This window comes from Periplaneta americana, chromosome 15 (assembly GCF_040183065.1).
Source record: "Periplaneta americana isolate PAMFEO1 chromosome 15, P.americana_PAMFEO1_priV1, whole genome shotgun sequence".
Classification (NCBI taxonomy): Eukaryota; Metazoa; Arthropoda; class Insecta; order Blattodea; family Blattidae; genus Periplaneta; species Periplaneta americana.
The window spans coordinates 50,302,888-50,321,932 of record NC_091131.1 but is presented as its reverse complement, the minus strand read 5'-3'; the positions used below and the strand labels follow the sequence as shown (position 1 = coordinate 50,321,932).

Sequence of the window (19,045 nt, the reverse complement as noted above, 5' to 3'; positions counted from 1 at the left end):
GAGGATACTTTCCTTGAACTTTTATTTTTAAGCCATTAATATTTCCCGCCATAACTGAAGCACCATCGTATGTCTGTGCAATTAACTTATTGCCGACATTGTATTCTGCTATAACACCTTCCACATGCTGAAACCAAGCAGCAGCAGTTTTGCCCAAATTGACATTTGTGAATCCTATAAACCGTTCTTGAACATTGGCAGTACTATCGACGTATCTTAAAACAGTGGACAATTGACTCTGATTAGAGCAGTCACTTGTTTCATCAACAACAATGGCCGCAAAAGGTGCTTCTTCTATTTCAGATTTTATGTTCTTTATCATAACCCCACTTATAGCAAATATTAAGTCATTATGAATTGCGGGAGAAGTACCACGAAATACTGTTGAACTCTCAAGATGATTGGCCAGTAAATGGTCAAATTCACTTAAGGAACTTAAATATTCAATATAATTTCCTTTATTGTCTGATTCCACACTCTCATTATGATCCCGAAAAGCCAATTCTTGTTTTCCTAGAAAGCAGACTGCGTTAATAAGACGCAGTAAAATCTCCTGATTTTTTTTCCACAGGAGCATTGTGTTGGTTGATATGTAGAGCTTTTTGCTTATCTAGCTGTAAATCAATTCTTGTCTTCCCAAAGTTTGCAAAGTTCATGCTACTACAAATATGAGGTTTTGATTTGTCGTGTTTTAGGACTGCCATTCGAAGGGAGTTGACATTAGAAAACCCTCTTTTGACCACACATTAGTTTCGCGGCTAAATAACAAACATGGCCAGCAAAATAGTTTAGACAGTTTAGAACTACCACACAACCAATTCCACTTACCATATGATGTTGAAGTGAAATGGCGTGTGTACTCATGCTGTGTTTCTTTTACGTCCATGGACAAATTTAACTCAGGAGTTGGTCTTTCCATTTTCACAATTTCAACTTCCTCGTTGTATGTACGACGGTTAAAAGGCACTTTTAATAAACCTTCTATTACACAGTCATTTTCAACACAAACCTCTCCAGAAACTTGTTCTGCCATATTTTTCACAATATCACTTAATTGGGAAATTAAAAACTTAATAATTCACAATTAATATAACTCTTAGACACTCGAACAAATCACAAATTTAAAATACTGCACTGCAAGAACACAATTACATTCATGAGCTAGCGTGCTAAGCGTACTGTTGCTTCGCGCCTGCGAAGAAACCGATCACGAGAGCGGCAACTCACCCGGCCTTACACTGCACGATGGAAACAGAAGAGAGCGGGGGGGGGATGGGCAGTTGTGCGACCAGACAGTGTGCACGGTATGGTCACAGGCTACCTCACGTAGCAAGCGGTTTCTCCAGTGATGCCGCCTTGACAACTTGTTTCTTTTCGAGAGCAGAGAGCGCATATAAATCTAACAATTACTTTAATTTTAATTACTGTGGTAAAACTAATACGGTAATACAAAATTATTACATTATGTTATATTATAAACTTTTTCTTTTGTAATTTCCTTGGGCTACCGCCGGTAGCCCCTGTAGTCCGCAAAATACGCCCCTGCTATTAGTAAATAGTGCCATGTTTGCACTCAACTCTTCAATGGACTTAGATATTTGCATTATAATGTATGATATTGTGGTGCGTTTGTAGCTATGCTGTCAAGAACACTAAAGAAATGTCCAGGCAACATATGGTGCTAAAGTTGGTGGATTCGAATCTCGGCCATCGCAGTCAATTGAAGCCTGTGGTAAAAGATGGGAATAATACCCATGTACGAGGATCGATCAGAAAGTAATGCCTTTTATTTTTGTTCTCCTTAAATAAGTTGTTAATGTGAAAAATTTGAATTTGGCGCGATTCCTCGAACTTTCTTGCACAACCCACAACCACTAAGTCAGTTGATGGCAGCACTGTATCAATTTATAAAATGGCTGACATCGACGTACATATGAGACAGTGTGCTGTGATAGAATTCCTGAATGTAGAAGGTGAAATGCTCATTTGCATTCATGAAAAGCTGAAGAAGGTTTATGGAGATGCAACAGTGGATGTCAGCACTGTTAGACAATGGGTTCGTCGCTTTACATAAGCTGAAGGGGAAACACTGCTGGCTGATGAAAAGAGAAGTGGCCAACCAGCGGCTGCAGAGACACCATGCAACATCCAGCGAGTCGATGAGATGATTCATGATCAATGGGTAACAACAGATGAATTGTGTCACATGCCCTCCATCGGTAAAGGCAGTGTGATGGCCAACTAAAGTTTGTGTATGCTGGGTACCAAAAATGTTGGCCAACCAGAATAAAGAGGTAAGGAAAACAATAGCCTCTGATCTGTTGCAGTGCTTCAGTGTGAAGGGGGAGGAATTCTTGACTGAGGATGAGACTTGGGTTCATTTTTTTTAACCTGAGTCCAAGAGACAGTCGATGGAATGGTATCACACATTGTTGCTAAAGAAGAAAACTGTGTGATCTGCAGAGAGAGTTATGGCGACAGTCTTTTGGGATGTGAAGGGTATGATTCTGGTTGATTTTTTTAAGCAGGGGCGAACAATAAATTCTGTCAAATATATCGAAACCCTCAAGAAGCTTAAAGCATGTCTTCAGCAAGTTCGCACATCAAAAGCTACGGCGGATATTCTTCTTTTACACAACAATGCAAGATCACACACCAGTCAATACATCACTGGCAAAATTGCGAAAATTGGTTACAATGTCTTTCCTTATCCACCATACAGTCCTGACCTAGCACCATCAGACTTCCATCTGTTCAGTTCATTAAAGGAAGCTCATCGTGGGCATCACTTTGAAGATGAGGAGACCATGAAAAATTTCGTACACCAATGGCTAAGGAAGAAGGTTCATGATTTTTATCGCATTGGAATAGGAATACATGCTTTTGTTTCAAGGTGGACAAAAACTGTGGAAAAAGACGGGAGATTATATTGAAAAGTGATAAATTAATCGTGAATGTTGTTTTGCTATGTAAATTTATTTTAATTTTCTTGTGAATTAAAAGAGAAAAAGATAGGTACAATTGCTAATTTCATTGGAAACTGATTTGTATAAGGAGGTAATAAATATGTTCTTATTTCAGGTACGTCACTGTATAGAGAAAGGTATTCTTCATTTATATGTTGTAACTACGTCCAGCGTTGAAAAAAATTCGGAGATAACCATAAATCATGATGGAACACAGGATGCTTCTGCACTTGTTAATAGCAGTGGGAATGCTCAGCAATTCATATGTGCTTGTGGGAATCCCAAAGAATGTACTATACTTGCAAGGAGAAATGGAATTCATGAACCTACTGAGTAAGTATCTGCCAGTACATACATCCCTATTGCTGCTGTAACATAATTCACAATGGCTCAAATCATATAGTGCATTTAGTGAGATGAACACTAATATCACAGTGACAATAATTTGTAGATTTGCCTTTATTCCTGTAACAAAATTCATACTGCTTTGTTATTGGGAGATTCAGGAAGAGGTAGTTATTCACCGATTATTCTGTTAATTTAGGATCTGTGAAATTTAATAAAATTAATTTATGTAGTTTTTTCAGCACAGTGTGGCATAAATGGAAATGGTAGAGCTGATATGTTAGCAAAAAAGGGTAAAAAATTGTTCATCACGGAACCCATAAGCTTTCATATGAGTCTACGAAACTAATCATAAAAACATAAAATTAATTGCCTGTAATTACAGTTTCACTTTTAATCGTGTAATAATTGTAATTGGAGGGAAATTTTCAAGGATCCTGGTTTGGTACCTGAAGCACCTCGTAAACAGCTGTAGGCATGTTTAGCTTGATCACTGGACATGCTTAGGCAAACATCTCTACAGCATTGGAATAACAACAGCACAAACTATTTCCTATAACATTAGGAAATAGAGATGGCTATGTATCACATAGAATTGTATGAGAATCTTAAGATACATCATGAATGAAATATCGTCCACCCCCCCCCCCCCAATAACAGGGTCTTAACTTCTTATTGATCCCAATTCTATGAGGAACTCATAGATGTGACTAGTGCCAAGAAGCATAGACTGCTTAGTTCATCAGAGATGATAGTACTCCACAGGCAGGTCCACATTACACTCGTAATGAATGATGATGGAGACTTGTTGGGATGTCATAGGGCAGGGGTTCTTAACATGTGGGTCGCGACTCAAACAAGGGTCGCCATGACTTTCGGAATGGGCCGTCGTAGCTTCCCAAAAATATAGAATTAAAGAAATGTTAAAGTACTTGGGATTATCATTACATTTTATAATAATTATTGCTTATTATGAAATATTACAACTCTATATTAATAAATAATTGCTACAGTAGCATTGTTTATCTTCAAAATAGGCCCATGGTTCGCGCAAGTTTATAGCCCAGTTAACTTTGGGTCTTGGCCAAAAAGTATTAAGAACTTCTGTTATATCCGGAGAAAACATGTGTTGCCTGGACCATGGACTTGGCCAACACAAGTTATAAATTCAGGAGAGAAGGAGTTCTGAACCCATGCCCCTTGGCTTGTAAGCTCAGCACTCTATCAGTGAGCCACCGTGATGTTATATCAAAATATTGGGAAGCAAGAGAGAGAGGTTAACTTCATTATTAAATCAAGAGCGTTATACACAATTTTTAAGACCATGTCTACAAATTTAAATTAAAACCTTTCATCGAAAGTAGGCTAGTTTGCATGATTTTTATACTGCCTGCCTTTTCATTGGTAAAAATCTTTACAAAGTGTGATTTTCAGGAAAAGTAAGTAAAGCATCTCTTAAAAGTTCAGAGTTCCTTAAATTTCAGCTTCAATAATTATTTAAGGGAGTCTATTGCAATGTGTAATGGAAACAGCAACTGTATTTTAAGACTCGTTTGAATAATTTATAATTTTTGTATAAAAGTTACTATGGCAGCTTTCCGTTTTTTTCGAAATTCAGCATTTTCTAGTACAGTAAAATCCCTCATAACCGGCACCCAAATAACTGGCAATACCAAAACAACAGCACTTTTGGTTGGATAAAAAAAAAAGTTTAAATCTGCCAGAATGCCACAGTCTGGTCCGTCAGTTCTACACATTAGGAAGTTCACACGAACTTTCATTTTCAGTGAATATTCGAACCTAAAATTTGTGTATTATTTGTGTTGTGTGATGTGTTTTAATAAAGAAAATGCACACAGTTTTTATGTTTATTTAGTTATGTTCAGGCTGTCAGTGTTGTCACATTAGGAAGTTCGCACGAACTTTCGTTTTCAATGAATATTCTAACCTAAAATTAGTGTTTGTGTTGTGTAATGTGTTTTAATAAAGAAAATCCACACAGTTTTCATGTTTAGTTATGTTCAGGCCGTCAGTGTTGCCACATTAGGAAGTTCACACGAACTTTCATTTTGAGTAAATATTGGGACCTAGAAATAGTGTATTATTTGTGTTGTGTGATGTGTTTTAATAAGGAAAATCCACACAATTTTTACGTTTTTTCAGTTATGAGCAAGTGATAGAAAAATAAGCTTCATAAGGCTGCAGTTTCAACATTTGGTACCATGAAATAGAAACCTTTTTTTTTTCTTCTATACTCCAGTATTTATTCAGTTATCTGCAAAATCTCATCCGGAACTAGCCTGGTCCTTTCAGTGCCAGTTAAGAAGAATTCTACTTATTAAAAATAATTACTGGTATAGGGGGTTAAAATGATTGATTGGGATTTGTTAGGATTTCGGTGGAGATCAAATTCAATCACAGTGAATAGCAGATAGTAGTTAATAAAACGACGGCTGAAATTTCATTGAAAAAATAATAATAATTGTAATACAATCTTATCTTTAAGTTTATCCACTATAGTGGAATAAGGTAGAACCTGCTGGAACGAGGATTGTAGTGGCAATTCTGGCTCTGTGTTAGAATTCATTGCAGATAACTGTTCACAAATGATTACAAAACCTTCGTGTTTTTTCCTTCCGTTTGTGCAGTTATATGCACAACACACACGAGGCATATTTTTATACCATTTATTTGCTCTATTATGTTTGTAAGTAACATACAGAAAGCAGACGACACATACTAGAGAGTCCTTATAATATGATTGTCTCTATTTTATCTTGACATCACTCAAGAGCACTGTACAAGTTCAGGTAGCTGCTCAGTACACTCTACTCTAGCTCATAGAGAGCTACTGAAAGATCACAGTGTAGTTGTGTATTATTTCTCTTGATATAATGAAGTTCCTATTTTAAAACACATTATTTAAATTAAATATTTTATTGAATTTTGCAGTCGAGAACGTCGTCGTCGTGGAAGGAGAACAGCTTCTTCTGAAGATGGTGATGTGGCACTTACCTCGCAACATCAAAACAGTCTAAGCAGTGGTAATCATCAGACATCTTTAACGAATGGCAGTAGTGACAGTCTTCCTTCAAGGAGAAGTTCCACTAATGTGCGCTCACCTACTAAGGGTCCACCGCCACAAGAACAGTTTGAACAGCAGCAACAGCAAGAACAACAGCAACAACAAACAGCTGAATCAGGAGATCGAGAACAAACAGCATCTGATTCATTGTCTGAGAATCCAGAAAAAGACAAGAAACGAAAACTGGTATGATAATCTGTTTATTTCTTACAATAAAGTTTCTTTCATGCTTAATAAAAGTAAATATATTAGAAAGTAAGAATTCCCTCAGATATAACAACTTACTGGTAGATTTTCTTTCTTTCTTTACATCTGATAGTAAAGCTGGACTATAAGCAATATTTTAACATATGAGCTTTTGTGTAGTAAGAGATTTAAGACTGTATTTTATTTATAGACTCGTGAAGAACGTAAAATGGAAGCAATTATGAAAGCTTTTGAAAGATTAGAGAAAGCAGAGCAGAGACGACAAGAAAATCAGGCCAAACAGGCTCATCGGAAAGAGCATCAACATGATAGTGCAAATAATGTCACTCCTAAAAAGGAAATAGCACCTGATCCAAAGAAAGTGACTGTTGAAGAGAAAGAAGAAATTCCAAAACAGCAGGGTTTAATTCTTCCTAAGTCATCTGCTCCTGACAGACCAAGAAGGAAAAGGTAGTATAACTGTAACTAGTGTGACATATTCATTGCAGGATTGAGTTTTGGTGTGTGTACTTCTTTCAAAGCTGTGGAAAATGCTTCAGTTTTAGTGATGTGTTTATTTTTTGTATTATTATTATTATTATTATTATTATTATTATTATTATTATTATTACTACTACCAAAATAATTACAAATAATAAACTGTAGGTCGTATGTTTCCAAAATTAATTCAGAGTAATTATGAGAATGGGCGCAATAGTGATTTAACTAACAATTATTTTAAGAAGTGAAAGTAAGGGTTAAAAATCTTTCGCATTGCAATGTAACAGGTTCCTGTATTTAGTAGGGGATGCAGTGAAACTTCCAGTGGAATGTATTTGACATTGTAATATTGTTGTGTTACTTTTATTTAAAGTAATATTTGGTCGAATTATATACAGACACATTATATAGGCTAACTGAACATTATTGACACCATAGCTACTCTTACAGTGTAAAAAAAAAAAAAAACTTAATTATTGAATTGTGACATGGTCGTAACAAAACTGTAATTGGACTTTCTAAGAAATGAAACTGTTAGATTGCATACAGTTGTCTTCTATGTAATGTGTTCATTGACACCATGTTAGCTCAGAGAGGTAAGAATCTAGTCTCCTTATCTGAGGCTTTGCTTGAACTTTAGCATGGCTTCGAATCCTGCTTTGGCTGATTACTTCGTTGCGATTTTTTTATTTAGGTTTCACCCAACTCCAAAACAAATGTCATGCACTCCATGAGAAATCCTCTGCCTAATCTTCCTAACATGCCATCCTGTTGTCATCATTTCCAGTTATGCTAGATAACCTCGCAGTTGATACAGCATCATTAAATAACCCAGTCCACACCTGTGGAGTAACGGTCAGCGCGTCTGGCCGCGAAACCAGGTGGCCCGGGTTCGAATCCCAGTCGGGGCAAGTTACCTGGTTGAGGTTTTTTCCAGAGTTTTCCCTCAACCCAATACGAGCAAATGCTGGGTAACTTTCGGTGCTGAACCCCGGACTCATTTCACTGGCATTATCACCTTCATTTCATTCAGACGCTAAATAACCTTGATGTTGATACAGCGTCGTAAAATAACCCAATAAAATAAATTAAATAACCAGTGATAAACAGTTATGTTTAACAATCAATTACTACTTACATTTAAGTACTACAGTGAAATAACATTCTTATAGAATGAGAACTATTATTTGTTAATTTTCTTAAGAGCCATTGTCATCGCATTTGTATTTTAATTTTCAAAAACCAGAGATAATGCATTGCCTTCAGATATTACTTTTGTTCTTGTATATAGTTTGAAATATTACACTATATAATAATAAAGTTCTTATTATTCTGAACTAAATGTCGTTGTTTTAATTCCTATCATTTGTACATTTATTGTGTATATACTATACACTGAAATATTTTTGTAGCGTGCAATTATAGTTACATATTTAATACATTGCATAACATTTTCTTTGTTCAGGTCAATAAATTTGTTGTGGCTTGTTTGTACAGGCGTAAAGGCCGTGGACGGACTACAAGTAACACATCACAACCTCCACCACCTCCACAAAGGCGGAGAACACGGCTGAATTCTGGAGATTCGGACATGACATCTGCAGATGAAGCTGTTGCAGTGTCATCTCAGCCTAGCATTCTGCACTCTCCTGTTGCTGCTGCCAGTACTAACTCTGCAGGCAGCCATCAATCTTCTCCAGTTTCGGCAGCTGCAGGACTACTGTTAGCTCTAGCCAATGGCAGCAGTACGCCACAGCAAAACTCTGTTCCATCATATCCACATACTCCACCTCACTTAGAAAGGGTAAATATTTTTTTTTTAATTACTTCAAGAACTTTTAGAATTGACAGTTGGTGAAACTGCTGTGGAAGAACAATAGTTTGATAGCAATGTATGACTTGAAGCAAATCTCCATCCAACTCACCTGGCTGAGAACCCGAGAAGAGTTATTCTTTATTCAACAATTTGATAGATAACCTTTACTTTATCAGTCATGAACGGCACATAATCATACCTGTAGTAACTCAACATTGTCAAACATTCTTCTCAAATATAAGTCATTACTACAACATTGGTTAATACTAAATACCTGTATTTGTCAAAACATTAGCTAAAAAATGTTATCTAGTAATGTACCCATTTCCATTATGATAGCAACTGTTGTTTTTCTCCAATGATCACTTTTCAGCTTTCTGAAGATGATAATGTATTGAATGTCTAGAATAACAACACAATGCCTCTGCTCTGCCTCCTGAGGGTTGGGAATTTGTCGGGTTGTTCCCTTACTTCCTTTGGTCTTCCGTCCTCCAGCCGTTGAATGTCAGTAGTCTTTTATGGCATCGACATTTTGGGTCAAGTCCTCCATTCTTGTGGTTTGTGGTTTCTTTTTTCGTAATAGTTCGTGTTTGCAGGTGTCGAAGAGCCAGATCACTTTGCGGTTCTTCCTTCTGAGGATGTCGAACTTCCCTAAAGACAATCTGGTGCATCCTTTGTGGTGCCTTCTACAGCATGTTCCATCACATTTGATTGACTTATCATCCTCCTGTGTTTTCTTATCACATGATCCATAGAGGTCATCACTATAGTTCTCCTGTTCACTGCGGTGTCAGTGTTCTGTATGACATCCTTCATGTTGATGGTCTGTTATCTTTGAACTTGCATCTGATGCTGTTTAAGATTGTTGTGCTGTTAACAGCACATGTGAGTCTTTGTCAGATATTTCGTATAGCAATATAAGATGAGAGAAATGCACCTACCTTAAAAAAATTAAATTAATATGTGTAATTTCATTTTATCAAGTTTTTTGTCCCTTCTATAAAATTTATCATCGTTTGTTTTCTTATCACATGATTCACAGAGGTCTTCACTATAGTTCTCCTGATGACTGGGTGAACTATGATGCTTAACTGCATTTTTACTGTGCAATTCTGAATGACAATCTGGAAAGAGGAAACTCTTCTTTGAAATAATATGAGACTGTTACATTTTGAGTCGGTTCCCAAAATATCGCCAGTCCTATTGATGTCACTTTCCATTAAGTTATTTTTCTTTGATGTATTAATGTAAAAAGTTCTGAGGGAGGCTAAGGCTAAACTATAAGGGCCGTAATGCCAATGATGATGATGATTAATGTAAAAATAAATGCTATGTCTCTGGAAAACTTAATTACAGATACAAAGGAGTACCACACCGCAGGCACAAGGAGGCGTAAACCCAACATTATTTTGTGACAGTGCGAATAGTAGCGGCAGTGGTAGCTCTCAAGGCTCTACACCCCCCACACCACTTTCTTCAGCTTGCTTACTGGTTGCAGCTGCTGTCGGACCTCTGGCACCAGGATTCAAGTTTCCAAAGACGAAAAAGGCAAGTTCTCAAATATTTGTATGCTTGGTATGCTTGCATGATGAATAGGTTGTGCCATGCTGTTTTTCAAGAGCAGTCGATTGTTTCAATAAGTTTGAGAGCTAATCCAGATTGGCATTTTCATTAACTTAATTTGTAATACCAAAGGGATAAAACGAAATATTTTGTGATACGGTATTTAAGTAGTGTCTGGGTTATCTTAAAATACTTAAAAATGAATACATTTAGGTTTCATTAAAAAGTACTGGAAAGCAAGAGCACTAATGGCTTTATTACCAGATGCCAGGCATTAAACAACAACATATTTCATTAATGACAGTACGATTAAAGAGCATTTTAACAAAAGTGAATGTTCTGTTTTAGTTTCCCCCTTCCCCCCCCCCCCTTGTTGTGTGGGTTATTTTGCTCTCTCACTTAATATATATATATACATACTCTTCTGCCCAGTGGCAAGTCTCATCTTCTTCTGCTCCGAACTCTTCTCCCATTCACCATTCCTTCCAGCGAATCCTTCAGTAGGCAGTTTCTTCTCAGCCAGTGACCCAATGAGTTCCTTTTTCTCTTCCTGATCAGTTTCAGGATTATTCTTTCTTCATCCACTGTTTCCAACACAGCTTCATTTCTTATTCTGTCTGTCCATTTCACATGCTCCATTCTTCTCCATATCCACATTTTAAGTGCTTCTATTATCGTGCATTTCGAACTGGCGGCTCAAGGTCAAGCAGTGGACTGCATTTGCCATTGTGCTTACCTCAATCTTGGACTATTCTCCTCAACTAAAGTCAGCAGGGACAGCCGAATTATGAGTGCTTCAGTTCACAGTTTTCAGTTCAGTGACTCGTGCGTGGTTTGTACTTTTGTACATGACCTTGATCTGCCAGTTCGAAATGCACAGATAATAGTTGCTTCCCTTCATTTTACTAAACCTATATTTAAAACATTGTAAAATTTAAACTTTTTGTGAAATATTAACTTCCCCTGCCTATTCTCCTCCACCTCAGTGCATGACAAGTAGAATATCAAGTCTAGGTAATGTTATTGGTAATGTATTGATAATGTAGCTATTTATGTACTTGGTAAAGCATTTAAAATAATTTTTCATTCCCATTCCCACTCATTTTGCATGGAAGATATCCATTTCTATATTTATCATATTTATTTATTTATCTATTTATTTATTTATTATATCACATAAATGTCATGTTTTTATGTTCGGTATTTAACATGATAGTAAGGAAGAGTTCATTCTTTGAAGAGAAGTAAAAATTTTTTAATTCTTAGTAATAATAAAATAAGTACTATAAAATGATTCTATTCATCAGGAAAGGTAGATTCTTATATGTAATTGAAAATAAGGAGAGTTCCTGAGAACACATACGTGAAAGTGGAACCATTTTCATGCATAATAAATATTTTCTGGCAATGTACATTATTAAAGCATGTTCATCTTCGTGAAATATCTTGTTCATGTAAAAATTCAATAATTGTCTTTCGTATTTCAAATCTGAATTCTAAAGAATTATTATTCATGGTGTGAAGGGGATAGTAATAGTATAATGATTAATAGATTTTTTTTAACTGTACATACAAGAATTTTCAAAATATTTTAATACTGTTTAAGTCATCATTAATCGTTTGAGTTGTGTTTGTAAAACAAACTGACAGGAATACCAGGTAGGGGGATAATTCAAATTTACTTCCGAGATATCACAGATTTGCTTTCCTTTCTATGTCCAGGTCCTGATGAATGAATGGCTTAACAAGTCACCTGAACTTCCTCAAACTCCAACACCAACAGTTCCTGCCCCCATGTCATCCCCTATCCTTTCACGACCAAGTGATCTCCCCCTCAATCCAACAGATCTCGTACTAAATCCACAAGTAGCTGACAGCTATGGATATTCCACACATCATTCACCTTCAAAGTCTCTAGCAACACTTGCCCAGGCAGCTAACAGAGTTGCATTGGGACCTAGTACATCACCGACTCCTCACTTCTGTCGATTAAATCTTGGCAGTAAGGGAATGGCATCTGCTCCAGGCAGTGGAGTTGGTTCTGCAAAGAAGAGATGGCTACGGCAGGCCATCAGTGAAGAATGTGATTCTCCCACCATGAATTCTTGTGCCAGTCCAAACAGCAGAGCAGGTATTTATGTTGCCAGCTCAACTTTATACACACTGTGACTTACTGTTCAAACTGAGTCATCCTTTGAAGAAATGAAGTAAATCATAAATATGTCATTTCAAGAGAAAACATATTTGTTATATTAATAGAAGGAAATTTATGACAGTTTTCATATATGACTACTAATGTAAAGTGGTTGAAACTTATTTACTGTCAATCCAGTAAAATTTATCACACAGATGCAACTTAACCTTTCACTAAAATAGCATTTAATTTCCGCAGGTTTATCTTTATGAATTCTTTCATAATATACATAAAGAAATTTAAATGAGGTTCTGGATTTTGTATTTATCCTAGACAGGAGGTAAACGAGTTCTATAAGAAATGTAGGACTCAGACCATTTATAACTGCAAACTTAACAGTTTAATAATTGCGAAAGTTCCATTTTGTAATGGTACTTTCTTATTTTTTATTCCCCCCCCCCCCTCCAAATGTTCCTGCATTTTCGTGAACTGAAAGACAAAATGCACAATGTCTCTGTCTCTCTTCTACATTAAGACTGTTTATTATATCAGACAAATAACCCTTATTGCCATTAAAATAAAATGAAGAGTCCACTGCAAAAATGGGGAATGTCGTAAATTTGTGAAAAATGAGATGAAGGGTCGGTACTATAGATCACGGAGAGTAAAATATAATAATACACTTTGTTGCACTGCAAGAAAGATAATAGTTCCAGATCTACATCATGTTGACGATTTGGTATACCACACAAAGAGTGGAAATGTTTAAATTTAAATTGCATTTCCTGCAAAATACAATACATTCGACATTCCCCCTTTATGCAGTGAACTCTTCAAATGTATTAAGCTCTCATATATATATATATATAAATGTGAACATATTATGTAATTGTTTTTAAATTTTGTTTGACAGGCTCTCCACCTTGCCCAGATTATGTTACTCCATTGAAAAAGCGTAGACTGGCTCGGGAATCAATGTCTTCAGAGCAATCATTTACTCCACCAACTACACCTACAATGCTGACAGATCAGCAGCTATCTAGCAGTTCACCAATATCTCAAAAATGTAGCCAGTATGATGAGTCCGGCATGAATCTCGTGAGTGTTTTTCCATACTATTAAAATATTGTTTTGTATAAAAAAAATATTAAGCAACGCAAAATATAAATATAACGTCTTACTCTAAATATGAAAAAGTATTAATGTATTTACAATGCTATGTGCTCAATATTGTAATATTGATAATATCTGGAACATTATAATACCGTATATAGAAAGGGATTGGTGAACCAAAATGCACAGAGGAGGCAATGGTAGTATCATTAAAGAGTATCTTTTAAATTAGGCATGGTTGAATAATTTGATTAATCATAGGAAATTGGTTCTTTTATTAGGCACTGTAGTTCAGTTATAAGTAGATTTGGAATGGGGGGGGGGGGGAAAGAAAAAATAAATGATTAAGAAACAAGTAGCAGCTCGTGCTTGAATAACTTCTGTATCTCAGCTTCCTAGTATAATACCGGTACATATTTATTGGCTTTTTGTTAAAAATTGTGTTTAATTACTTTTGGAAATTATCATACCGAATCTTCCTGTGTATAAATGATACAGATGAATAAAACTAACTGCCACTCTAGCTCGCTGTGTTCATTGCATTTGTCTTTCGAGTCTCGTCTCGTCATTCTCGTGCCCTTCGAGTCTCACTCATCATTCTCGAAATAGCATTTGGTCGACATGGAAAGATTTTGTAACTTTGAATAACATACATCATTGAAATATGTAAATAACATTATAAATGTTTAAATGAGACAAAAAGACAAAACGACAAAACAGAACAATATCTTAGTTAGCAAAATGTTCTGGTTCTATTATATGATATTACCTGTGGTTATATAAATAGAAAAAAAAAACAATTCTCAAATAAATTTGCATTTCTAAGAAACATAAAACTAAACGTTAATATCTTTTTACTAGAGATTGCACACTTGATCTCAAACATACGAAAAGAAAATTCCTAGCCTTTTAATAAGGGCCTAGCAATTAAATAAAGACTGGGGAACGGATTGTTATACACTGAAAGATAGAGATGATGTTTCGAATAGGCTACTTGATTGTTTATACAAATATAACAGTTGCCAAACTAGATAAAAGTTCAGTCAGGTATAAACAATGTGACGATTCAAGGCTGCTTGATGTTCAGGACTTCAGGAGTGATCAGTTTCGACATCTCGAAACACTCACAAGCAGTCTTTATTCAACGACGTGACATTACAACATTGTCATGCGGATTTTCGGCTTTGCTGGCACTGTTAGTCTTGCTTTCTTGATCGTTGTTCATCTCTAATAAATGATAATCTGAAAGTGGATGTAAAAAAATGTTTATACATGAGCTATCAAACATTTGCGTTTTGTAAAAGTCAAAACTTAAAGATTTCCTTATGCTTGAAATAGGAAAGTTTATTTAAAGTAGTCTAAGCCAGCCTTCATTTGAATTATACTATATTTACGAGACAGTGTTATTAAACTTCCTTTTAAAAAAAATAATTCTCTAATTTAATATTTACATAGGTGGCCAAATTGTTAAATAGATATTGAAAAACATAATTTATATAATACCTTAACAAAAGTGACAATGAGTACTTGAAACAAATAAGTATAACATAGTTTTTTTTTTTTTCAAGTTATGTATCAGGATACGAATTAAGTAAATGGAATATTCACTAACACTAATATAATCATATTAACACAGTAGAAAAATAAATATGACAGTATAAAGAGAGAGGTAAATAGAATGTTGAATTTCTTATATCCTTCTCTTATTGTTTGTGAAGTCAGTAGTCATTCAGTATTTTTTAACTTTCTAGTTTTTCACATCTAGAAGTCTTCTTCTGGTGATTCAATGTTAGCAGTTGTTGGCCAAGATAAGATAGCTTCATAGAAATACATTTTTTGCTGGGGATGTCACAAACCAGCTTCTTAATGTATGTGTTTTTTTGGGAGGGGGAGGGAAGCTTTCCTGAGTATGCTATAGATGAAGGCAACTTCGGTATTACTGCAGAAGATTTTTCCAATGAAAATTTAATTGAAATACAACTATCGATCTAGTAACAGGTAGTAACTGTTCCTGGTTTATTTGAGTCATACTTAAATTCAAAATACTGAGAAATTTGAAATTCAATTTTCTGTCACTTCGATTTGTATAGTGAATCCACTGAGAAAGTCAATTCAGCGATGTCGATGAGATGAGTGGCTCCAATGAAGACATATTGCAGTGCATTCTGTTGGAAATGCAACTATGGAGTAGTGGCCTTCTCGAACCAAACAGTAGAATACCAAGTGGGTTTTTAGGGGCAATGCTGCATGCTAGAGATGGCGTTTTCGCACATAATGTGTCTACCATTACTGAGTCGATTGCCACCAGAAAGTCAATTTCGAAAAAAAAAGTGGAATGTGTCCTTTTCCAAATAAGCAATTCAATTGAGATTAAACTTTTTTTTTTTTTTTTAAATAAACTGATACTAAATGAAAAATAATTCAATTGACTTTCATGTGAGCGAAGATTCAATTTCCTATAATAAAAACTTGTCGAGTTATTTCAAAATAACTGAAAACAAGTGTGCCGAATAGTCTAAAAAATCGTGACGACTTTAGAAATGACTCATTTAACAAAAAAAAAATTGTTTGCCTCATATTTTCCCCTGTAGAATGCACTAAAAAAATTATAACGAAAATAAAAATTGTGTATATGTTTTTCCCAAAAAGTATTCCATTTGATGTGGAATGCCTCCATATCATTATCTTGCTTACTTTGAACTAAAGTACTACTTAATTTAAAACAGATTAGTATTAAACACAAAATGAAGTATTTAACGTTATTTTACATAATCAAGCCAATGTAACATGCTGGAAAAATTATTAATGGTATTTTAAACAAATTTCATTTATAATTAGTGAAATCGTGATGAAATTTGGAAGTTCATAAATTCTGTTGGATTATAATCTATACTTGTCGAAAGGGGTTTTGTGTTTTATTTATTTGCGTCATATTTACAAATAAACTAAATAACTTCTTTATGTACAGGGTGGATGTGAGGAGGATGATACAATTGCTTCTCCAGATGAGGAAACTCCTCTGATGAATGATGAAGAGTATGAAGAGAGAGAAGAGAAGTGTGAAGGAGATTTTGATGGACATGTAAATGATGATTGCTGTGGAAGACAAAGCTCTCTCAGGAGTACTCCAGTGACAAACTATTCTGCTCATGGTGTGTTATTACAGAATGTTATGGGCAGGGACACAATTGATGGGATTGAGATGACCCATCCAGAACATGAGGACACAGATATGGAGAAGGATAAAGAAGATACTGAAGAACCTGGACAAGGAAGAGAGCTGTCAGTGGATGAGGAAGATGAAGACGAAACTCCATCTTCACCTCTGCCAGACATTGAGTCTGAGGTATGTAAAACATATCACTTGTTCATATGCATATTTCTCAGAATAGGTTACGTTATGCTTCTCACAGTAATGAGTTGCCAGCTTGTTTCTTAAGCCTGAATCATTACTATTGTCATGTATATTAGATTGTTTCACTCAGATAATTTCAACTGTAAAAAGTTAAGGCGTGGATTATATTTGCTATCCTAGTTTTTACATTTCGTCAGATCATATGCTGTTTAAAAATGATGAAGTGAATAGTGAAGTCAGTGATGACAGTTAATAAGGTAATGAAAATGTGTTGTGTACACAAGAACACTGTGCCAATGTACTAGTATACTTTATGTTAAGAAAAAAGTTCACTTGTTACTACTGAAGTTAATGATCAATACCGTGCCTAACAAGAAAAGAAATGTATTGGAAAAGGGAAATTCTATGGTATATATATATATATATATATATATATATATATATTGTTTTCCAAATACTAGATAAGGTGTGTAGGCTAAATTGCTACATTTTGCTTCACTCAATTTCTCTGATCATTAGTTTTTTCTCTTTTCCCTCCTCCAGTTTAAAGGTTGTGGCTTATTTTCGGGCCAATAAGATAGTAGGCCTAATGAAAGTATGCAAATGTGAACAGTTATAATAAATATTAATTAGATTACAAATTCACTGTATTTGATACATCATTAAACTATTCACGAAGTATAGGACTGCTTTTCAAAATAATATCCAATGGCAGAGCCCTTAACTTGCCATTATTTGCCCTGAATATTTGAACAGCCTCATAAATGTTGATTAAAATGATTCTATTACAATTTAATTTCACTTACATATAAGTTCAGTAAGAGCTTATAAGTGAATAGTGTTTCTTTTCCTCAAAATATAACCTATCACACTCGTGAGTCTTAGTTCAAACTTAGGGTTAAGATAAAAATTAGATTTACTTTAAATGTTATTTTAAGTGATCGTGCTTCATTTAATACAGGATGCTCTTTGTTGTTGTTGTTGTTGTTGTTGTTGTTATCTTTCTTTATTATTAATTATTAATGTTTTTTATTAGTTGCATTTATTATTAATTGTCATTATTGAGTGTAATTAGTTACCACTGCCACTGGGTGTATACCCATTTGCAGTGTGAATAAATACATACATAATTATAGAAAATTTTAAATTATAATTTTAATTAGAGCATAAACAGATAAATCCTCTAGATTCAAAACTCCCTAAAGACCATTTTGTTCATAATTGAGTTATGTCCCATATTGCTTTGTAACAATGAATTCTAATGATTTGAATGGTTTGAATTCAGAATCCACTAAATGTAAAGCAAAAGTTTGTTAAAGTGTATATAGGGCATTTTGAATCTATGGGATTCAGATGATGAGACTTGTTCTTTCCAAGAAACATGTACTTATTGAAAGACAGAAAAGCAAACGCATGTATCAATTTTTAGAAAACCTTTGGATTGCAAATAACGAACTCAGAAGTATCATTTCAAGCAGCAAAATTTAAAATTTCAAGAACAATGAAAGCAAAATTAGAAGAATACTTAAGAATACAGATTTCCCCTGAGACAGCATTAGTGGACTTATTCCTTCTCCACACAGGATATGACTGTTTGGCAAATCATCACCACAAATTGTCACACATATTGCCCACTATGTAGTCAGCAAATAATAATAAAGACCATCTTTTCAAGTGTCAAGCCATCACGAAGATTTATGCTGATGAAAAAAGTACTATAGTAGAACCTCGATTAACTGGTCATTGGATTATTATCTGACATTGTTCCTAGTCCTCCCCCCCTCTCCACTAATTAATCACTAAAACCCAGCTAAAATTCGATCTGCACGCTTTAAAGAATGTAGCAAGAGATCCTGTGCGAGACTACTATGTAATGGAAAACACTGGATTAGCCTTGTATTGGACTTCAAAATCGAAGCATGTACAATTACCCTTTCCTTCAGTACTCTGTTGCCATTCACAGCAGTTCACATCCCATCTA

At 35.0% G+C, this 19,045-nt stretch overlaps 1 protein-coding gene across 7 annotated transcripts in view; it reads left to right on the top strand.

Moving 5' to 3' along the window:
- The window catches only part of LOC138714899 (inactive histone-lysine N-methyltransferase 2E-like), a 122,925-nt gene that overhangs the window by 79,428 nt on the left and 24,452 nt on the right, over positions 1-19,045 (top strand). For 6 of the 7 annotated variants that reach the window (XR_011336107.1, XR_011336106.1, XM_069847157.1 and 3 more), the window contains 8 exons: positions 3,082-3,299; positions 6,264-6,582; positions 6,794-7,053; positions 8,581-8,887; positions 10,256-10,447; positions 12,185-12,593; positions 13,510-13,694; positions 16,678-17,055. Coding sequence is in view for 5 of the 7 variants with exons in the window: in XM_069847157.1 (XP_069703258.1) it covers positions 3,082-3,299; positions 6,264-6,582; positions 6,794-7,053; positions 8,581-8,887; positions 10,256-10,447; positions 12,185-12,593; positions 13,510-13,694; positions 16,678-17,055 (2,268 nt within the window). In the remaining 2 variants the exon portion in view is untranslated. The remainder of the gene's footprint in view (positions 1-3,081; positions 3,300-6,263; positions 6,583-6,793; positions 7,054-8,580; positions 8,888-10,255; positions 10,448-12,184; positions 12,594-13,509; positions 13,695-16,677; positions 17,056-19,045) is intronic. The other variant, XM_069847159.1, reaches the window with a different exon arrangement.